Source organism: Mus pahari, chromosome 8 (assembly GCF_900095145.1).
Source record: "Mus pahari chromosome 8, PAHARI_EIJ_v1.1, whole genome shotgun sequence".
In the NCBI taxonomy this organism is placed as follows: domain Eukaryota; kingdom Metazoa; phylum Chordata; class Mammalia; order Rodentia; family Muridae; genus Mus; species Mus pahari.
In genome coordinates, this window is record NC_034597.1 from 51026329 (window position 1) to 51050268 (window position 23940).

At 45.0% G+C, this 23940-nt stretch overlaps 1 protein-coding gene across 2 annotated transcripts in view; it reads right to left on the reverse strand.

The window, feature by feature from the left end:
• Atp8a2 (ATPase phospholipid transporting 8A2) overlaps positions 1-23940 on the reverse strand; it is a 514463-nt gene that overhangs the window by 319511 nt on the left and 171012 nt on the right. For both annotated transcript variants that reach the window (XM_029541754.1, XM_021203245.2), the window contains exon 24: positions 20317-20381. In XM_029541754.1, the coding sequence (XP_029397614.1) occupies positions 20317-20381 (65 nt within the window). The remainder of the gene's footprint in view (positions 1-20316; positions 20382-23940) is intronic.

Below are 23940 nucleotides of genomic sequence, written 5' to 3' on the forward strand. Positions count from 1 at the left end.
TCAGCCATCATTGGGAAGAGAGGCCTCTTGGTCTTGCAAACTTTATATGACCCAGCACAGGGGAAGGCCAGGGCCAAGAAGTGGGAGTGGGTGGGTTGGGGAGCAGGGGTGGGAGAAGAGTAAAGGGAACTTTCGGGATAGCATTTGAAATGGAAATAAAGAAAATATCTAATAAAATAAAATAATAAGTTAAAATTAAATTTTTTTTTAAAAAAAGAGAGAACAGGGTGGCTTCTGAACTGAGCTGAAGACTAGAAAGGCACCCTCAAAAGAGCTAAGACTTAGACCCCCAAAGAGCTAAGTTTCCCGTCATAACTAACGCCGCCCTAGCCACGGGGGAACCCTCGAGTTACCCTCTCAGTGTCAGGCAGGACGAGGACCATCACTGCAGAGGAGGAGGCACAGTACTTGTGTTTGAACGTGTGTGGTACTGAAAAATACATCGCCCATTTCCAGAACAGAACAACACAGTGCCTAAACCCCTGGGACTCTGTGAAGCTAACAGCCTTCCATGTGTTATCCCCAAGGATGTAGAGGGGAGGGGGTTCCTCGCAGGAAAGACTGAAGACGGGATCAGAAGGCAAGGACTGTTAGCTCTATCTCAATCAACCCCAGCCTGGAGAGCAAAAAGCCGAGGACAGGTTGATCTCAAGAGCCTATGGTGTCATTGGTTACACTCATGTGACAAAGTTGTCACAAAAGCCACAAGAAAAGGATTCAAGAGTTTTGCGATTTCCATCCAAAATGTCCCCTCAAAGGCCAAGAGGCATTGACAGCTTGGTCCCAGCTTATAGTGCTAAAAGGGGGTGAAGGAACCTTTTGGAGGTGGCAAAGAGGGGGAGGACGTTAGGTCCCTGTGACAAGCCCTTTAGCCCTTTACTGAAGGGAGTATTTGGGCTATCTCCTCTCTCTCTCTCTCTCTCTCTCTCTCTCTCTCTCTCTCTCTCTCTCTCTCTCTCTCTCTCTCTCTCCTTCTCAGCTACTATCAAGTTGGCTGCTTCCTCTCTCCCAGGTTCTAGTGTGTAATTCCTTCCACCTTGTCACAGCCTCCCACATGACCATGGGCTGAGATCTTAAAATAACACGAGTCTAAACATCCTATTCCTCCTTTTAGGTTGTTTCTCTTGGGTATTTGTCAGCATGAAGGGAGGCTGCCTACCACAGAGAGATGGTGGACAGGTGAACTGGGTGCTCCTGCAGGGAGGTGTGTGTGCCTGAAGAAGCGTGGACTTCCACACCTCTGCTCTGTGCTTCACCCTCTGACTGAATCATCTCAGCTGCTTGATGACTGGAATGAAGTAACTGTCCTAGCCAATTTCCAAATGAGGGGAGGAGCTGTGGGTCGTGGGAACCCACTGATTTACATATGGCTGTTCAGTCAGAATTAGAGGTCACCATCCAGGGCTTGTGGCCAGCATCTGAGAAGGTTGGGGACAGATGTATGAGCCCTGAAGAGCTGGGATCTGACTCTAAATCCAGATTGTATCTAGTGTCTATTGGAGTTAAATTATACATTACCCACGGGTGTCTTCTACCTGCGAAATGCTTGGTTAGTGGGAAGAAGGGACCCTAACATCTGGTGTGCAAAGTATTTTGAGTGTGTAAGGAGAAAAAAAAACAAAGAGTTTTTCTTATGTTTCAATATATATATAAAGTTGAAAGAAGGGCTCATGGGGACTGCAGTTTTAAGTATTTTGGCAAAACCTTGTCTGGATGTCCCTTGGATCACTGGAATTCAAATGAACCGCAGATGTCCTTCCTATGTGTCCTTTCCAGCATCTGGATGAGGAAGTGGGGGCCTTCCAAACCACAGATGAGCTGTGACCCTTTGCTCTAGAACAAAGTCACCCCCCCCCAAAGTGCTGCTGTCTAAAGAAAGGCTTCCACAATTACGATCTACAAGCCCCTCCTCAAAGCATCAGGACCAAAGACATAAACCTACCCTGACAAAATCCCAAGTCTAAAAAAATGCTCCATCCCACGTGAGAGCTGCTACCAGCTGCATGGAGTTATTACATTTCAATTAAAATTAAATTTTCTATTAAAAGTAAAACTTCATTTCTGCAGTAGCACTAGCCCATGTGTGCAAAGGCTGCTATTTGGTCAGCACAGGCAAGCACAGTCATTACACAAGGGTCCCACAGGATGGCGCCACTGTCCCCTCTGAAGACCAGTTCTGAACACACAAACAGGTCTGGGTTTTGTCATTTAGCAATTATCCAAGAGAAATGATTAATTACTGGTCCTGAGACTGGAAAAGCAAATCACACCTCAGACGGATAAAGTCCTGGAAACCCTGGGGTCAACAACCCAAGAAGTAGACACTGCGCTAAGCTAGGACGACAGTCGTGCCCTTCCTTCACTCGAGAAGCCTGTGGCCATGGGCAGAGCCAAAGACGTCTGAACCTGAATTAATCCCCGGAAATACCTTAAGTCAGTCCCAGAAACAGTCACTGCTCCCCTAAATTAAAATGAAAGATGAGAAATGGAATTTGAAGGTTTGGGACAGTTGTTTGTCTATTTGTTTTTTCCAATAGATATTGTGGTAGCCTTTGGTACATACAGAAAATTGGGGAGAGAATGGAATCTCGCTCATTGACCAACCAACCATCATTGCTCCCATCATCCTCCAATGCTCCAATTATTGTGGCTAGCATGCACAGCAAGAAGTACTTTGGGCAGGTATCAACACCATGCTCATCCCAAGACTTCCTAAGTAGCCACTCCCTCAGAGGAGGCTCGGAAGGTCTTTGTGTGTGTCAGCTAGCTGCACTTAGCAAAGCACAGCTCTGTCACTTGAAACTGTTTGCCTCCGGCCAAGTTTCCTCAATGAAGGAGAGGCAGCGATGCATGTGAAATGAGGATTAAAGCTGCCCCCCACTCCCCACCCCCGCTGGCAGGAAAACTGACACTGTGACATTAGTGTCACAACACATAAGTGCTGCCTCACGAAAGAGAGAAAGACTTTAGTCCCAGCTAATTGGTCCTCTCTGGAGATCCACTCTTGGACACATCGCAATGCCTGGAGTGGACTTTCCCTCAGTGGATCCTGTGAGTTATACACTGCCTAGCACCTTATCTTCCACTAATTGGAAGTGAAACTAAAAATACTCACAGCCATAAAACTAAATCCCTAAACCGGGAAGCTTTGGAGTTTCTGTGACCAGATGGCCTCAATTCACGTAAAAAATAAAACATTAGGCAGACAATTTCAAGCCTAGTTGTCTCCTGCTCAGGGGGAGGAGAAAAAAAAATGTCTTTAACTACATGGCGGTGGGGATAGCTCTACTGGGAACACAGCAATCGCTCCCTTTGAAAGCAGCTGCCGGCATAGTTTCACACTTTGAGCAAGGTGTGGTTTGTATTGGTTACATGGTCACTGGTCTTATACAGTTCATCTATGCGGCCGTGCAAGTTATAAGACTGCCAGTGCTGGGTAGTGACTGTCAACTGAGTGATTTAGTAGAGGTCAGTTTGAAGAAAGGCAGGGAAGCTGATTGGACCCCAACAGTTCTTTAAACATGCCCTGGTCTGGCCCTCAACTTCTTGAGACAACCCATCAGGAGGGGGCTCTACAGGAGGGAGAAAAAGCCCACAAGGCCTTTGTATTAAGCTGCCAGGGTTAGGAAGATGGGAGAGAAACCAGCCATCTTGGAAGTCCACCATCTTTGTTACTTAGTCATGGCCTCTTTCTCTATCTGTCTGCCTACCAGGGAATCTGACTCCTAGTCCCGCTTCCTCCTTTCAGCCTAACTTTGTTAGAGGTTTTAGTATACAGACCACTCTAACTGCTTCTGAGACAGCACAAGGGACGGAGTAAACGGGCAGCAGTTCAGTGTCTCAGAAAAGGGTCAATCTAGGGGGTCATGAGCAAACTTATCAAACCTAACAGATGCCAAAGGTCCAGAATGTAAGAGAGCCCCGTGATGACAGCATGCTGCCCTGGGGCACGCTATGTGAGTGAGACAGCATCTATCACAGAAAAAGGGAGACTGTTGGTACTACTGTAATCCCTACATGGAGCATACGTAGTCAGGAAACTATTTGGGGCATATTGACCTTGTAAGAGGAAGGAGACAGGCAAGAAAACCATCCAAAGAACCCTCGGCAGCTCCATCAGGAGCATTAGCAAGATGGATGGCTGACTTAAGAGCCCGAGATGCTTTCCACCGGCGGTGTAAGTTCACAAGTCGGCCACCGGGTCTCGTCAATTACAATCCCATGGGGAACATTAAGAGGCACGGTTAATGAGGAAAATTCTTTGACATTATGATGACCATAGGCCCTGTTTAGTGTTCTTACAGCTGGCTGTACCAGAGCCCCAGAGAATTAAATTAGGGAGAACAGTCTTCTCCGTATCCTAATTGACATGTTTGGTTTGACAGAACAAAGTGTAACTGGGCAATCAGCTGTTTGCTACATCAGCCTCCTGCATAAGGAATGACCACCGAGCAACTTTGCCAGAGAACTCAGTTCAAGCACTACCCTACAGGCAGTGTCCACCCAGCACCAGATGTAAGCCTGTGTACTGGGTACAAAGTCCAGTGGGGGGGTGGGGGGGTGGACACTCTGGGCCAAACTGAATGAAATCCACATTGTATTTGTAGAGGTCCCCAACCAGACATCAACATCTAACTGATAATCTAAAAGAAAAGCAAACGTCCATTGGGTCTTTGGTATAGGGCTGTCTAACAGTCCCAGGGACACCACTCAGGTATCCTGAATAATAGTTTAATTTTTAGATTAAACGCTTATACTCATCCATTATAACATTATTATATTATTTTCCTTTATAATGCAAATTTTGTAGCTCAACAGTGCTGACAAACCTGGTTACAGAAACCCACAGCCACGGGGTGCCTTGACACCAGCCATGTCTATGGGCATGTTCTCAGTGCCCAGGATGGGCTGCAGACCTGCTCCTGGTTCAGGTCCTCAAAGACAACATGGGCTGAAGACAGTGACAAACAAGTCACAGTATAAACTCAACCAAAGAGTCACAAAGACAGTGTCTAACTGGCCTATGGTTGCGCTGTCCATAAGAGAGGGTCTATCTTCTTACTAAACAAAGGCTCGGGATGTTTGCGGTGAAATGCCTATTCACACCGTGGAGAAGGGACAGAGTTACAGGAGGGTCATGCCCAACAGCAACAGACATGCTGAAGGAAGGACCTCCGGTGTCATGAGAAGATGACCTTATTTGGGAGACAGGGTCTGTATAGAAGTCATCAGGACAGAAGCATCAGGCACAGCCTAACCCAATGCTGAGGAAGAGAAACCCGCACCGAGCTCTGCTCAGAGGAAAGGTGCTGAGATGATGCTGGGGGTAAGACAGTCATCTACAAACCAAAGAGAACAGAGGTCACCAGAGCCTGGGACACTCTTACAACAGCTCTTCCTTCACAGCCTCAGAGGGAGCCAGTTACCCACACCCTGATAGTAGATAAAATAGGAGGATATCTTTCTCCCCTTTAATCTCCCCAGTGTGAGCTCATCTGTCTCTGCAGGCCCAGCACACAAGCAGTGCTACAGGGGACAGAAGGGAGGGGCAGGGAGAAGACTGGGACAGAGTGAACACAGGCAGGGAATGACACATCTGCACATGCTGGCCGCAGCACAAGGGCTCAGATCTCGGAGAGACAGCTCAAGACTTAAATCCAGTAGAGTGACTTCATCCAAAGGGCCAGTGCAGAGCCATGCGACATCATCATAAGGGAAATGAATGTCTCCTAGACCAAGGGTCTCAACCTGCATAACCTAACATTAAGGGAAGAACTTGGATCAGGGAGAGAAAAAAAAGTGTGAGGGACTAAGGGAAAGGTTGGCATGACTTGGAGAGGCAGATAACACGTGTGTCTAAGTCTGCAAGAGTGAAGCTGGCCTGGGAGTGACTGCTAGGCATGTAAGGGTGTGCCACCAACAATGCTGTGTACCTGATGATATTAAAAATCTAGGTCACAAAATAAAGCAACCTTCTGATAGATAAGTCTCATCGTGTCCTTACCACTGCCCCCAGGCAGGACTTTAACTGTTAATCCTCTTGCACCTGGCTAAGGATGTTTCTGTAATGCTGTCAGGACCGAATCCAACAGGGCAGAGGGTACAATACCAGGGCTCTCCATGGACACAACATTCAGCTAGGGTGAGCGTGCTGTGAAATCACAGGCTTCCTCATTTTCTATAATTTGGATCTTAAAATGTCCCCCAAAGGGCCCTGTGTCAAAGGCTTAGCAACAACTAGAAGGTGGCGACACCTTCAGGGTGTGAGGACTGGACGGTGATGTCAGGACTGGATCCTTTCCTGTCCCTCTTGGCTTGCTGGCGTCTCATGATGTGAACAGACCTGCCTGACCCCGCACAGTTGCCACCATGGAGCAGTTAACTAACTCACCGCATGTCCCAAGCAACCAGCTCAGAAGACCCCGGGCTGAAGCTGTGAGCCGAAATAAATGCCCTTCTTCATGAGTTGCTTACCTCAGAGCTTTTGTTCCCATGGTGACAGAATGCTGACTACACACTTTCTTAACCAGTGGCAACACACCTACCTGTGTTGGCTCAGGTTTTCATAATGAAGTAAGCTGACCATGCAGCACAAGCAACAAACATTTGCTTCTTATACTCGAGGAGCTGGGTCAAAGCTAAGGAGGCAGGTGGTTCTGTGACGGCTTTCGGGTAGAGGATCCTTGTGCCTCTGTGATGGCTTTGCCAGGAGATGTGACAGTCCATCTGGATTGTCAATTTGACTGGCCTGTCTGAGAGATCAGGGAAGTGCAGATGTGGGTGGCACTTCTAGAGATGGCTTAGCTGGCAGTGAATGGTTGAATCCTCTCATCGATTGATAATATAACGGTTTATCAGCTCAGTAGGAGGCAAGGCCCAGTTAGAGGAAGCAGGCAATTGGAGCATGCCCTTTGGGGCCACATCTTGCACTAGCTCGTTCCTGTTTCCCCTTTCTCTGCTTCCTGTCTTCAATGATGAAGAGCACTAGCTCCCACTGCCATGATGGTCTGCCTCAGAGTATGGATCCAAGCAACCATGAACTGAACTCTCTGAAATCGTGAGTCAGGATAAAGCTTTCTTCCCCTTAGCCTAATTCTGTTAGATATTTGGTCAAGGTAACAATCTAGTGCATTGGCTAACACAGGAGGGTCACCAACTGCCCAGTCTAAAGGTGTTTTCTGAGGGACTGGGGCAAATAACTCAGTTTGCGAATGAAGTACTTGTTTTATAAGCATGAAGATCTGAGCTTGGTATCTATTTATAAAAGGACAAGTTAGGTAGCGTCCACATATAATCCCAACGCGGAGGAGGCAAAGAGAGGATTTTTAACTTAGTGAGTTCCAGGCAAGTGAGACCACTGTCTACACAGCAAAACAAAACCAGCATATGCGTCAGAGGAATTACCCACCCCTCTCCTGTATCCGGCCCCAAGCATCCCTACATGCAGCATCTTCGTAATTCCCCTTCAAGACACCTATCTATAATGTCCATTCGTTCATCTGCTGCCAACTGAGCTGACATTTCTGCTTAAGTGTCCTTCTATGCCCATTCTACTTATTTCCAGTTGCCCACAATTCCCCTTGTCAACCAGAAATCACAGCAAATAAACCACTTATTCCATCAACATTCAGGCTTCACTCCCTCAACTTGGAACAGTGCTTCAAACTCACCTTCAATTCAGTGTTGACTCTAAAACATTGGGAACGCCAGAGAAGCCGAGACTGGATACAAAGTAACTATGTTGGAGCCAGGAGCTCAGGTCTCTGGTTATGTGACCCTTGAGAAGTTAAGCCTAGCTGCTCCACATTGTAATCGTAAGCATGCCACTGCAAGGGTTAAATTAAAACAACTGCCTACCAAAACAAAAGACCTTTTGGTTCATAGGTAATTTTACTTAATTTCTAGTTACCCAGAAGATCAACACAGAACTCAAAGTAACAGGTAAATGATGCAAGAGACCTCCACTTTCTTTAATGACCTATGGACTGAAATGTTAACAAGCCACAGTTTGTGAAGGGCAGAGACTGTAAGGAGACCCCAGCGCCTTGCCTCTCCAAAAAAGTAAAAAAATAATAAAATTAAAACCCTTCCCTGTTCACTGCTCCAAAACACCACGTTGGTTCCCACAAGAAGGCATAATTTAATAAGCTCTGAATTGCCAGGGTCTGTGTAATTTAGAGCCCAAAGGGTCACTTAGCAGCTAAAGTGCAAGCATTATGGTAGCACTCATAATGTAAGACAATTACGTCCAGCATGCAGAAGAGCAGAGCTGAGCGTTCCAAGGAACACCGGTAATGTTACAGCTCGTCACCCTTTTGTAAGCCTTTGACATTTTCAAATACAGTACTTGCTCTTTCCCAGGAAAGGATTTGACAAAGCCAGAAAGAAAGCACTGTGCTCATTAGCCAGCTCTTCTCATTCCTCTCCATCCCACCGCTCAATCCTCTACTTTTTGAGTAAGGACAGTCCACCGCTAGGGCCAGGAGGGAGCTCATTTCCCTTCCACCACAGTCCCGATTGCCCACTCTTGCCTTCGCCAACTTTGCTCCAAAACCTAACTGCCCAAAACTGCCTCGACATAAGCCGCCGTGGTTACTGTTTCCGTATACCAGCGAAGAAAACCCAAAATGATGTTTAGTATAGTCTGAGAAAATTTACATGGAAAAAAAAAGCCTTCCAGACCTCAGCTAACTCAAGCATACCAAAGGCAGCATACTCCTGCAGATGGAAGACATTTATTTTTTAAATAATATGCTGGGTTAAACACACAGGAGCTGAGATTGAAGTGAAAAACTGGCGAGGGCCGGTCATCAGGAAAATTATACCAATCACTTTATTGGGGTAAATTGACTATTTTTCTGCAAAGGAGCTCAGAAACAAGACCACCCGTGGACACGTATAGTTCACACAGCTTGTACTTATCCAACTAATAACAGCAAATCACTCACTTGACAAACTCATAATCGTGTGTGCCTCCCTTGCTTTCAGAACATGGAATATTTTGAAATTCTGTAATTTATGTGTGGGAAGTACACCATTCCAGCAATACTCCACGATATTCATATTTTTTAAAAGATTAAATTAACTTGTTAAAGTTATTTGGGTCACCTGACAACTTAACATACTGTGAACGACACAGAGCCAGACTATAAGGCAAAGTATTTGCCCACAGGTACAGTCGCTGGCAGATGTAACACACAGTCACCTGGAGACACATTCCATCTTCTCACTGCCTCTCCTTCTCCTCTTCAGGCTTTGTAACCTACAAGCAATGAGCAGGTGACTGAGGAATTCCAGGGCCTTCACTACAGTGTCTTCCAAAACCATGAATTACCAGGATCTTGAACACAGGACTAAGGGGAAACAAGCTCATGTTCTTTCTCCCGCAGAAGCCTGGCCATTCCTAAGTACTGAGAGCAAGGCAGTTTTCTCTTAGGAAATAACATCTATGGGAGTTCAATTCAGAAAGTGCCCGAAACACGCGCTTGCACTGGGGCGGTAGCTCAGTGTTAAAGTATTGATGTGTGTGAGGCCCTGGGTTCAATTCCTAGCTCCAAACACGCAAGCAAATGAAGCATACATATGTAACCTGTGTCTGTATATATATTTTAAAGATAGAATATCACTGCTCCACCAGCAATAAATAGTATTAATCAGGGTTCATTCTACGAGCAGTGCATAGTGACTCAAACCTCTGGCTACTGCCATACTCTACCTGCCCGTTCTAACGTCACCAAGAGGCAGACCCAGAGCAAACAGAGAGACTGGCCATGCTAACAGAAAATGACTATCTAAGGGGGGAAAAGCCTATGCAGAAAATAGGCATTTTGTAAATTTGTATGGTTTTCTGTTTTATGATTCTTATATTTCCAAATTCTGCATTAATTAAGAAATGGAGAGAGAGAGAGGAAAAAAAACCTTCATCACTTCAGAGTCTACATTCAGATCTGTAAGGAAAATCATGATACACTTGAATAAAAATAACAAAGCCACAACTATGTACAATGAATATGCATCTATTAAAATTTCAATGAGCAGTACAATGCTTTTACCACAACTTTACATAAATATTGACCCTTTCTTATATTTTCCCCATGGAGGCTTTAACTGAGACCCACTCACAGGACAAAAGTAAGTTGTGTGATGTGTATGCTCGTGCGTGTGTGTGTGTGTGTGTGTATGTGTGTGTGATATGTGGGTATGTGTGTGTGAACATGGAGGCCATGAGTGAAGTTCAGGTAGTGTTCCTCAGAACTACACAGCTTCTTTCTTGAGGCAAGGCCTCTCACTGGCCTGGAGCTCAGGAGTAGGCTAAGCTGGCCAGCCAGTGAGCCCCAGGGACCCAGCAGTCTTTGCCTCCCCAGCTCTCGGATCATGCATGTAAGTCACTGCACTTGGTTTCTAGGTGGGTGCTGACTGAAGTTCTCACCTTAGCAACTGACCATCTCCCTAGCCCCTCACTGTGCATCTTAAAGGGATCAAAGCTGGAGAGAAAATTCTTCTAGTTGGCAAACCGTTGTTTTCTACAAATTGCCAGTTTTCACAACAGAACAATTCTCCAAGCTCTTGAAGGGTTCCCGTGCTTCATAAGCAATGACATGTTTTCTTTTCAGTTTTCTTATTAAGGCCTGGATTTGTCATGATCAACGTTAGCTGGCATGAAGAAACTGAGCTTTGCATGTGATATCCTTAAGAAATGACATTCTCTGTCCATAAGCCCCTGGCTGGAGAGAAGACAGGTTATAACATGAGAGTGTTTGACTCAGTAATATAAGACAGTAGCAATAATGTTACAAAAAGAGATGAGGAAAATACAAAATAGAAAACTAGACTCAGTAAATGGACAAATTTTGTGGTTAATTTCTCTCTCCCTTCCCCTCCCTCTGCCCTCCACCACCCCTGCCATGTTCCCACCAATCCTCAGCTCAGGACTGGGACCCTGACCTGCTCTGAGGATTTCCTACTCATTAATCCACAAAGCAAGTTACACTGACAGCATCTTTCCTAAGTGTCAAGCAAACAGCCCGGATGAGTTTCAAGGGACCTTCTTGTGCACAGATAACTGGTCCCTTGGAATGAGGCTGCTTCCATCCCTAGCACTTCCTCGAAGTAGGACACTGAGACCCTAGGTCTCCCCCCAGGCAGGAAGTGACCCCATAGAGGCTGAATGCAATAGCAATAATCTACCCAGCCTTGTCCCTGAGTACAGTGCCCAGTTCTCAACACAGCTCCTGAAAAATGACTCCTGTCACTGTGGCCAAGGTTTGGTCTTGGCTTCCCATGGTACTAGATACACTTTCACCTCTGTGGGCCGATACAATTTTACTAGGAAAAGAAAAGAAAGAAAGAAACACATCAAGTTTGATCCTCCTTTGTCAGAATACCAGGAACCACACAGTCTTCTTTGCTTGCTTCTGACCTGCCCATTAGTCTACCAACAACGGCACCAGTGGTATTTTATATCTTAAGATTCCTACCCAGTGAAAACTGGTTTGAAAATGGCTCATGTGACCGTCTGGATTTTTTAAAGCACTGACATGGGTCCCCCTTCTCCACAACTTACACTCTATTTTGTATTTTACCACAGTGTCTTTCTGAGCCCACCACACTGTTTGATACACTTACTACTACACCCAAGTCTTATCATTTGCTTTGCTTTCTTAATCTTTGAACAACTCAGGTCACCTGATTTCTCTCGGGGGGGGGGGGGGGGGGGGCNCNCNCCNCCNGNGTTTNTNTAGCNNNGNGCAGCNCNGGGGTTGGGGAACAGTGTCCCAGGACCACACAGGTCAAGTGAGCCAGCTCTAAAATGCCCAGGAAGCCAGTTCTGCTGTTAGCCCACTCTACCTATGACTGTCCTTGAAGGGACCCAGCTGACTGTGAGGAGTTCTGGGGTACAATTTCACCACCACACATATACCCTGGCATAGACCAAAAATTAAAGACATAAAGCACAAGTGAGCAGGCGCACTCGAAGCAAGTGTCTCTGTCAGCGCCTGACTCCCCTGCAGCTGAACCATCCTCCGAGCGTTCAAGGATGGAGCTTTTAAGGACTTTACTCAAGTTTTTACTTAGTTGGGCAGAGAGTAACCCAGCCTACTCTCATCATAAAGCAAAAGTGGAAGCTTGCGCTTCCCGGTTACATTGTTACCATGTCCAGAACAGGCATCCTCTTCACTTTAATGCTAAGCAGGCGATGTAAGACTTTTTCTATTGCACAAGGACCCCACAAAGCATGCGGTATAAGTATCTAACAGTAATGTCATTGCATGTACTCCTAAGGAGTCTCAAGGCATCAATCCACTACCTAACTCTAGGCATCTTTGTCCCGGCACAGTGTGAACTCCTCTAACATACAGGGATCCTACTGGAAAGGGCGTGATAACTGTGAATAAAGTCCTATAGGTCCTAAAGGTCTGTCTCATTTATAATCCGGTTCCTGCCCTTATTACCATTCTCCACTGCTCTAGGGCCTAGCACCAACAAACTACCTAGTCATATTGGTTTCCAGGATCCTAAACATAGGTCTCACCTTAGTGTGAACACAAGACCAGCCAGTATTCTATCTACACAGCGAGCAGCTATGTGCCACCTGCCAGGCTGGTAGCTGTGCCAGCTGACTCTCCCCCAGAATTACAGATCTTACCTGGGACAAGCATGCAGTCTAATCGGAGAAGGAGAAGTCTGCAATGAGTACCCTACACGAAGCTATTATATACAGTTGATACCTGCTGGGAGCGGGAAATCAGTTTTCACCAGCGGAGGGACACTGGTCTGTCAGCCGCACTCCGAGGCAGGCTTTGTGCTCAGCAATAGGTGACCAGAATAAAATGGACTCCGGTTTTTGTGTGTCTTTTTTGTTGTTGTTGTGATTTTTTAAATCTTTTTTACTTTTCTTTTTCTTCTTTTGTAGGTTTTTAAATTGTTTATTTTAAGAGGGAAAAACTACATGAAGTTGGATGGGACCAAGAGGTGGGGAAATCTTAAAGGACTTGGGGGAGGGGAAGAATATAATGAAAACATATTGCTTACAATTTTTAAAAATAATTTTAAAATGTAACAAAGAAAATAGTGAGAAGACTGGAGCAACACTCCCACAGAGAAACTTCCTCGACTGCCTCACGTTCTCTGTCCTTGCTTCTCAGGAGACTTTGCTCCATCTTCACTCGAGTCCCCCCACACACAGAGAAGGTGTTCTCACCCCCAGTCTTAGCCAGCCTTGGTGGAGACCTTTCAAACTCTTTCTATCCTAACTGTAAAAGCTCACTGACGATGACAAGTTTTGATCTGAAGTATTATCAGAATTTAAACCTGGAGTTTAAGCTATAAACTCTAGACTTAAGTCATAAATGTGAATAAGCAAAACCAGAACTCTACCTCACAGCAAATCACTTGGGCCATCAATATCTTAAATTCTTGAACATAGTGAGAACTCTTCTCTGAAATTGCCACCTTATCCATTCAAATGCACGGTCTTTCAATTCTTAAACACACTTCTGTAGGAATGTTTCATGGCCCACATGCTTACATGTTAGGAACGTGTGCATAATTTTCAGACCAATAAATAATTCTATGGTCTCCTAGCTCACTAACATGGAAGTGTACACGTTAGCACCAATAGGAAATCTTCAGGCGGCAGCAGCCATACATTAAACAGGCAACATTAAGTCCAAAGGTGCCTGTACCACATCCAAAGAGCTCCCGGCCTCCTCACTCTGCGTTCTTTCCTGGACATGGAGTGCGTAAGATGAAAGACTCATGAGAGGGAAAGCAGAGGAGGGGCTGGTTCCCAGGACTGTCTCCAGAACTGCTCTAGTTTGTCCAACTCAGTGTTAAGAAAGAAAAACCAAAGGGAAGAAATTAAACAGGGGCAATGTCGCTAGATCACACTATGGAATTCTGTGCCCAGAGTGAATCAGTGAAAGTAACCTAGAAATTCGATCACTATAAAAAAGCCAAACCAAGACCTTCAAGGAGGAAGGGTCAGCAAGAGAGGAGCCGGTGTCTCACTCCTGAAGAGCCGTCAGTCCCTCGAGTTTTCACTTCTGTTCTGTCACACTGTCCAGGTTGCTCCCTGTTCATAAAATAACCCTATCAGCTCTCAAAGGATATGACTAAAAGTGCAAACTACTCAATGCCAGTCATACACACAGAGTAATAAAAATAAGTGTAAAACTTAAAAAAAATAAACACAATGTTCACTTTTGTAAATGGCTTGTGAATAAGGAAAAGACAAAATCTATTAGAGTATAATTTTTAGCAACTGAATATGGCCACTAGGTACTAACTCTCAATATGACAGAGTCAAACTAATTAAAATAGAGGAAGTAAAACCTTTTTTCCATCCCGTTTGACACCACGGCGGCCTCTGCTGTTCTCATACAAACGCCCATGGTGGGGATTTATCAGTTGATTCTTCCACTCAAGCTCTAATTAAAATGAACAGTAAGCTATTTGCATGTCTTCCATAATTTCCTTTTCAGGATACAGCAGACTTCAGCTTTATTCTGCAAAATCATTTCCAATTAGTTATTTAATCTCTACATGTTTGCTTAAAATCCACCTGCACCTCCCTGGAGCCTGGTTCCCGCTGGTGGCCGGGCAGCAGCTGCGGGAAGAGTCAAGGGGCCCTCATTACATTCAATAGGAGCCACATGCTTATGGATCTGACATTGCTATTTGTGGCCTGTGACCCAACTCGACCTATTAGACTTGGCTAATTAAAAATAAATAAAACTAGCTTCCTGGGGCTTATGATTGAAGCATAAAAAGTGAATGTCTCAGATGCAAAGCACCCTTGGATTGCTGACATTCTCTAGATTTCCCTAAGCATAAGATGACAAGGGACATGGGGAACCTGAATGAACTGGCCTCCAGCAAATGCCACTCTCAAACTTTCAGTTTCCTTAGCTGTTTATGAAAGAACAGAAATAGGGAAAGAATCCAGGTTATCATCTGGGAAAGAAAGAACTACAACCACACACCAGCACACAGTAGCCATCAAAAAGGGCATCAGGACACACGAAATCCAAGGTACCTAAAAGAGGAGTGATGTTTCAGTTGTTGACAATGTCATTCTTTGCACAGCCCAGCAGACTCCTCATCAATTAGAGGGAAATGACCTGCTGAGAACTTCTCCTCCACCGCCAGGAGGCACTCTCATTACAAGATGATGCAGGCAAGTGTCAGAGAATCCTGGCATGTATTCCTGATGTCCTAGGGATTGAGGGTCTGTCACCGAGGACGTGTGACAAAAGAAACTCTTGGACAAGTGAGTGTGGCAGACCACCCTGGATAGGAACTGAGCATGTCTAGCTGTACTGAAGGCATTTGAGTAGCTCCTTCCTGCCTCTAGATGGGAACCAGAGGGATGCCTGCCTGTGCAGCACTTGGGAAGACACGAAAAGTAGAGAACCTCTAAAAGATCTACCGCCGAGTTTCAAATACCAAACACTCTCTAGAGCTAATACAACTGCCTGAAAAGTAAATGAAAAAAAAATATGAACCAGACACACACACATTGCACAAGATCTCAAATATTTCATTGGCATGTGTGATGGTTTAAATATATGCATGGCCTACACACCTCCCATCATAAATGGCTCAGGTATCTGCAGGACACTGCTAAAAGGAACATGGCAGGGACATGCCTGTGTCATAGTTGCCTTCCCAAAGAACTATACTATCACTTCACCATAAGCTTTGAGGGGTGGTGGGTGGGTTAGGCCTTCACAGGTACTACGTTAGCATAATAGGGTTTATGTCTGCCAGGATTGTCTCTTGGTGTTTAGCCATAAATGAGGCCTTTTCCCCTACAGCAAGTGAAATGATTTCATATTTTTTCTATGTTAATAACTTTAAAAAAAAACTAAAGGATTTTTCCTAAGTGAAATACACAATACATTTAGAAAAGAAGATGCATGCTTATGTAAGCATAATATATCTTCTTTACTCTACAGGACTTGGTTTGCCAATTCTATATTAAGGATTTTTTTTTCTTTGTTGCTGAGATTAATCTGAAATTTTTCTTTGTTGCTCTGCCTCTATTGGTTTGAACCCGAATGTGATAATAGCATCAAATGATATGGTGATGTTTTTTTTCTGTTTCTGGGCAACAGTATCAAGTTGGGGTTCTCTGTTCTTCGGGTAACCTATAAAACAGTTCCATAATCACCACCCCAGGGCCTGTGGCTCCTCTTTACTGTGGGCCACGGCCCGACATCTCTCCAGATGCACATTTGCTCTCTTCTTTCTACTCCTTCAAGCCTGGTTTTGAAAGTTACACATTTTTCCCTAAACAATTGCCTACAAATTCCTTAAGTAGAGGAATCTCCTTATAGTCGGGGCCTTACATCTCCCCAAATTAGCACAGATCCCTTTTCGCCAAGAATTCATTTGAACTCTTGAAATCACTGCTTTAGAATACAGGGAGAACTGAGCCACGTGCTTACAATCAGGGGCCCCTTTACTTGCCAGGCAAGGCCAGGCTAGTGAACTCTGTAAAGAACAGGATGGCGACTTTCAGCATTTCTGCTCGTGGGTGGCAGCGCCCTCACTGGCCTCTGCCCTGGCAGCCTGGCAACTGTCCCTGATGGGACATGAACAGATGTGCCCAGCTATTCTCCAATAAAGCTCTACAGAATCAGATGAGTGCCTTTGGCACTTGGTTGGACCTCTGCACAAAGGGACTCTGAATTACCTGTGCCCGTGCCACTCAGCATGGGGGGCCAGCAGCCACAAGAGGCTATCGACATCCAGATTGCTTGCAACTGATAGTTCTCATGACCTAGTCATGTTACCAGTGATTATTTACCACATGTGGTCAGCAACTATTGCAGTGCTCAGCACAGAGACACAAGCTGGGAAGCCCAGTGCTCACTAGGCTGAGGCAAGGAGCAGCATGGCTTCCAAGGCACGCTGAGTTAAACAGCAACGTCCCCGAGCTAGTATATATATTTTTAAATTTATTCATTTTTATTTTATGCGTATGAGTCTGCCTGGGTGGAAGTCCATGCACACATGCACGCAGTGCCTATGGAGTCCACGAAAGTGTGTTGGATCCCTTGGGACTGAAGTTACAGGTAGTTGTACAGGTAGTTGTGAGCCTCCACGGGGGTATTAGGAACTGAACCTGGGTCCTCTGGAAGAGCAGTCTTCCAACCACTGAGGCACCTCTCCTGCTCCCTCCTAGCCAGTCTTGACTACACAGTGAGACTCACTCTTTCGAGGAGAGGAAGGGGAAGGAGGAGAGAGGGAGAGAGGGTGGTTAGAGAAGCAGCGAGACCTCTCATGTTTCACTAACCAGTGATTCTTCCAGTCATTTTGCTTCATGCTGTTTTAATAGTTAAGTTCCTGGTATAAAGAAGATCTGAGCAAAGTAGGCTAAGACCAAATAAAAATTAGGTTGATTGGAGCTTAGAGCTCTCCAACAGGTTGATAAAGCTAAGCAGAGCTACACCAGCTAGCCAGATGGAGGAGGCAGGACTTCCTGTGAGGGGCAGAGCCAAGGTAAGCTCACATGACTGCTCTCCCTTAGACAGGGTCTTACCTGACAATGCACTGTTCTAAACAGTGTTTCCAAGCCACAGTCAAGACCGCCCTCATACTAAGAACGATCCATTCAAACAGAAACAGGGTCAGCGGCTCCACCACTGGCCATGGCTGACCCTACCACCGCACATCACAGGGAATACGGTCAGGCTCCACACAGCTAGAGACACGGATTCAAACTCCATTTCTGCCACTATGCCTTCAGCTTCAGATCAAGAGGTGTGAGAAAGGGCAACGCGTGCCATTATGGCAACATGCGTCATTATGCAGAACTGTGCGGCACGTCAGTGCTATAAACACTGTGAGGCTCAGCTTAGGATCTGTGGGCTGTCCCTTACAGCAAGTGCCTTCGCTTTGCAGTGAAAACATTCAGAATCCTCTCCTTTAGCTATTTTGAATGATATGCTACCACTAGTGTCTATGGTCACCCTCTCTCTGTTTAGTAGAACACCAGGACTCCCTTGTCCTCTCTGCCTGTGACTTCGCTCTTGCCAATCACGGTCACACAGCAGCATCACTTCCCCCCACCCCAACCCCGGCCTCTGCTCTCCACGAACTCAGCTGCTTTAGATTCCGTAAACACAACTGTCTACTCCTCACATTCCCAAGGTTTATATTTCCTATATCCCAAACTGTTGCAATTCCCCTTTACTTATGAACACGTCACCTAAAGTGGATCTCAGGGCCTCATGCGTGCACATCGGGCTCTCCTTCCCACCAAACCACCCCTTCAATCCCGGAAGATGTTACTTAGCAGGCACAGAATTTTAGTCTAGAATGCAAAAAGGATCTCTAGAATGGACACGGATGGGGGTGACGGTTACACAACCATGTGAGTGTTCTTAATGCTACTGAGCTGTATGTCAAAATGCTCATGGTTTATTTCACAACTTGAACATGTGTGTGCACACACAGCACATCTCCAGTCATGGAAAGGAAAAAAGACACGTGCATTAGGGAGTGCTGGGGTCATCGGGACACGGTGTCCCAGGAAGGTCTCCTTAGTGCTCCAGGGAGGGTAAGAGGTGAGTCCAGGAGATAAGGCATGATCTCAGACCACAGGCTTCTTACATACAGTTTGGTTGCTGAATGTTCCACAAAGACCCCTGTGCTCATGGCTTGGTCCCCAGGGTGGTGTCACTGGCAGGTGGCAGAACCTCTAAGAGGTGAAACCTAATGAAAGGTCTTCGAGTCACCACAAGCATGCCCTCATGGAGATTACGGGCCTCAGGCGTCATCTCTTTGGCTTTTCTGGCCTTCCGGCTCTGAGGTGAGTAATGTTACTCCACCACATGGTCCCACTAATGTGCTGCCTTGACACAGCCCCAAAGCAATGAGGGAGCCAGCCATAAGGGCCATATAATGCCCCCCCGCCCCGCACAGTCAGCCAAATGAACCTTTTCCATTCACAAGCTGAGCAAGGTATGAGTGACATGACGCTTTGCTCAGACAACAGAAACAAGCCTTACAGAGAAGCACCCTGAAGCGTTCAGTGTGAGGTCGGCATCTTGCCGGTGATATCCTGGGCTTAACACTGAGCCAGGGCTCAGCAGCCTACCCAGGAGACCCTGAGGGAGTAAAGAGAGCTGGTCTTCACAGTAGGGAGTTTCCCAAGTTTTCACTAACAGGAACTCCAAACTATGTCTCTTCTCTTTCAAAGTGTAATCTGCGCAGTCACTGCTCCCAACACTGGTATTAAATATCCCACCTGAAAGAGGGACTGTGGGTGCCTCCAGAACCCGATGGAAACCTGGACAAATGCAATCTCCTATTTCACTATTATTTTCCTGTTAAACAGCTTTACCAAGTCACTGGTTACCATTGATCAGTCCCCATTGCTGTCTTCTAGGGGAGCGGTAACCCAGCATCTTAGGGTTACTATCGCTGTGATGAACCATCATAACCAAAAGAAACTTGGGGAGGAAAAGGGTTTGTCTAGCTTACACTTCTACATCACTGTTCATCATCAAAGGAAGTCAGCACAGGAACTCAAAGATGGCAGGAACCTGGGGGCAGGTGCTGATGCAGAGGCCAGAGAGGAGGGCTGCTTCCTGGCTTGCTCCTTGTGGATCGCTTAACCTGCTCTCTTATGGCACACCCAACAATAAGCTGACAGCCCATCCATCACTAATTAAGAAAATGTCCTACAGACTTTGCTACAGCCCCATCTTTTGGAGGAATTTTCTCAGTTGAGACTTCCTTTTCTCTAAGCGGCTCAAGCTTGCATCAAGTCGACATAAAACCAGCTAGCACAGCCAGGAATATGCTTGCCCATAAAAATATGCTGCCAGTCAAAGTGTTCCATTCTCCGTGATATATTGGCATCTGGTGTTGGAGAATCAAGTGTACCTGTATCCTGTTACTATATAAATCTAAGTAACTACCAGCACTTGAGTGTTAGCTGTATCGAGAGGCATCTACCATGAGAAACCCCCTAGGAACCTCCTCTGAATCAACCATTACCACGTCATAGAACTCATAGGTGCCACTCTTTCATATAAAACCTCATAGTTAACAATGCCAAAGAAGATCAAAAGTGACCCATTTGAAATGTTCAGTCCCGTGTGAGTACAAAATTACCAGGAGGTAATATTCTAAGCCCACAACAATTCGATGTTTAGAGGTGAGACTTTATGGCTTTCATTCATAAAGCCAAACTAAACATAGCAGTTTACAGTTGTTTTGAACAAAAGCAAAGAGATGAATAATTGTAGTACATAAGTTAATACAGCTATGTCTTGATATAACATTAGAGAAACTACTCACGTCTAAAGAATCCTCCTTCAATAGGATAAGGGCCATGTTCTGTGACACCAACCGACAGGAATACCCTGAAATGGAGAAGGGACAGGGTGTGAACTTTCATCTCTCTGTGAATTACTAAGTTTTCAATGGCAGATACAACTTCTCCGCTATTTGAAGATTTATTAATTTTTATTTGCGTGTGTGAGAGAGCGAGTGTGTGTGTGTGTGTGCGCGCACATGTGTGTGCAGTACCCAACCTGTTCACTCAAGTGAAAGTCAGAAAATGGCTTCTGGTGTCCTCCTCTACCCTGCTCCTCCCATTTCTTTGAAGCAGGGTCTTCCCCCTGAACCTGGAGCCCATGTTTTCTCAGTCAGGCTGGAAACCCCTAAGCCCCAGTCATCCTCCTGTCTCATCTTACAATCTCCCTTCTTATGTCTGCTTACTCACCTCGGGGCACAAGCCTAAACAGACTTCCTTGCAAACAGCTTGAAGAGAACTAGCTGATAAGGTCTTAATAACTAATGGCTAAAATAAGTACTTGCCAACTTTCTGTAGACTTTTTCTTTATTCTGACTATTCTTGCATAGCGTTAAGATAAATCCTGGTATACCTAAAATAACAGCAGAACAGGAGATGGATGGAATATGTCCTCCTGGTTAGCATGGCTACTGCACAAGACAGATCACCCTTTCTCTCTAAAGCTGGTAATTCTCTAATGTTTCAGAAATACTAGAATAGCAAGGGAGTCATGCTCCTGCCAAAAGATCAATACAGTCTCCATTTAAAGAAATGAACCTAAGTTTAAGTTAAAAAAAAAACAACAAAGATTTAAAACAAAAGTTTTTTCCAATTAGAACCAACTTCAATCTTGTCCTCAAGTCAAACTACTTCTCTAAGATTAAATAACACTAAGAATGTCAGACAAAGCCTCAAGGAATTGTATTTTATATTTACCTAAAATTAAATTATGTATAATGTGCACATACACACACACACACACACACACACACACACACACACCACATACACACGCGCCTCTTGGACTAATAGTTTCCCCCACAAAAGCCACATAGCCTATTGAACAAAAACTTGAGTACCATGCATGAGAAAACTCTGAGTTACTGGGCAGGCTAGGCCAAGTGGCTCCAGAGACAATGCAGGCTATTGTTGCTGCCCTTGGTTGTCACCCAGAAGTGGAAGGCATTAAGTTCCTATTGCTGGAGGCCATACACTTCCAACCCAGGACTCAGAAGATTCGGGCTGGATTAAACCTGAAAGCCTCCTTCCTGTACTCTAGCTTTTATAAAATCATAAAATACTATGTAAACTGCCAAGAGGGGGAAACAATCAATCATCCTACCCAGCTGTGACGACAGTGGCCTGGAACAATGACCAGCATGGCCAGGGATCCTTAAAGATACAGTAGTGGCACCCATCCATCGTACCAACCAACAGTTGTCTAAGTAGACTTAAGGTCCACCCAAAAGGAGGGAGATCATCCCTGGTCCAAGAAATCTAGCTAACTACCTGGGGCTCGAGAGGTCATGACTCTTAGAAAACAAGCTACTACCTCTGACTGATACAAAGCAGAACTCAAATAAGACCAAGAAAAACTTTTGTAGGTTTAAAAAAATTTTTTCACTTGTTTATTTTGGAATGTGCACCCTAACCTTCACTCAGGATTGCCATTTAAAAAAAAAAATCTTTAGCAAAGGCACCCAGAAGACAGACTCTAAAGACAAAAGCAATGGCTTTCAATAAATATATTATTTCTGGAGCCATATCCAAAATGTGTGGTACTCATGCGAAGAAGTAATCCAAAGTTTCTCAAGCTAAAGTTGTTCTTAAAGACCAAAAGCGTATCCCAGCACTTCAGATTGTAGAATTCAGAGTTAAGGTTGCCTAAGGTGTCCATGTCTCAGGCTCCTGGCTCAGAGCCTGTTAAAGAGATTCCAGAGCTTTCTGAACATCTGGCTTCTGAAACTGGAGGTGGAGGATGCAGGAGCATGGAACCGTCTCACCGTTCCAAGGTCCGTGCTGTGTTCACATTCTCACAACTTGATGGTAAGCTGCTTCAGGCTTTGGATGCTCCTGTTATAACTGCCAGCGTTCTGTGAGTGGAACGCATCGGAAGGGCTCACTCATAGATTCGGTAGCATTTGTTCTGTTTGGGATTCTTGACTTTCTTTGGCAACTGCTTGTCCACATCTATCTCTACCTACAGTAATAGTTTTCAAGTTGAAAATCAATTAAAACTTTTTAATGTGTGTGTGTGTGTGTGTGTGTGTGTGTGTGTTGTGTTGGGTATGTGTATACGTACACATTAGAGGATAATTCCCACAAGCCAGTTCTCCCCTTCCACCATGTTCTTTGGATCATGAGGGTTCCGGGGATCAAACTCAAGGCCCAGGCCTGCCAGCAAGCACGTTTACCCACTATACCTCCACCTCACCAGTCCTAAAACTGATTTTTATGGTGCTTGGGTTGGAAGCCAGCGCTTCCCACTCGAGTGCTCTACCACTAGTTATCCTGCCAACCATTACACTAATTTTAAGTTTATGTTTTCCATAACAGCTTAGAAATTAACTTAGTCAAATTAAGTTCTAGGATATGTGTGTCTTGTAAAAGACGGGTTTATATGAACAACTGACCATCTTGCCTTTGGGGACCACATCCTACATGCTTACTAGCTGTGTTGGAGGGAACTGAAAACAATTCAAGTTTTAAGCTTAACATTTTGTCATTATAGCCTAAAGTGGGATTTCAGAGGAGACCTTTGTGAACTCCAGTTGCACTTCCTTATTGCCATGGGATAATCATCTATCAAACAAGCACACAGTGAATACCATGTTTCCAGTCTGCCTTACTATTCTTATGACTGTGGAGTTAATTAAAATGCTGCTGTGTATTCATTTCATTTTAAAGTCATGAGGATGGAAATCATTTTCATCTCAAGTTATTTCTAAGTTGGCAATGTGAGCCAACTCTCACATCCCTCAATATCCCTCCCTCATTTTGTTACCTTACAGCTGACGCTTTTAAACTCTTATGATCTTACAAATTTATTTTAAATTTTAAAAACCCTCATTACATACATTTAACATATAAAATGATTATAAGTTTACTGCTAAAAACCCATCAACTCTGGTGCCTGCTCAGACTGCTAATGACTATGTATAGCCTGTTTCTTCAGAGGCAATAAATTCTCATTCCCAGGTAAAGTTGGGACATGTCAGTTCACATTAATGGGAGAGGTTCTGACCTCAGTTGCTGTTGGTCACACACACAAAAAAAAAGCAAAAATCACAAACAAACAGAAACAAGACTTTTATTTCTGTACAATGCTCAGCTAGAGTGGTTGCCGGGCATGTTACAATGGAGTTGGGGAATGTGCATTCTCCAATTGGGCCTAAGTTAATAAATTCATTAGAGTACAAACAGATGATAAAATGCTAATTGTGTGGCAGACTGTAAGCATGGTTATCTCTGCAGTAGTTACTAGTAAATGTAACTGATGATATTCAAGGTACCATGCTAATTCCCTTACATCTGGTGTTTCAGGCAGTCACTACTTGTTTTGAAGTCAAGCTGAAGTACAGAGAGATCAAGTAACTCAGCCTAGATCCCGCACCCCATGATGTGCA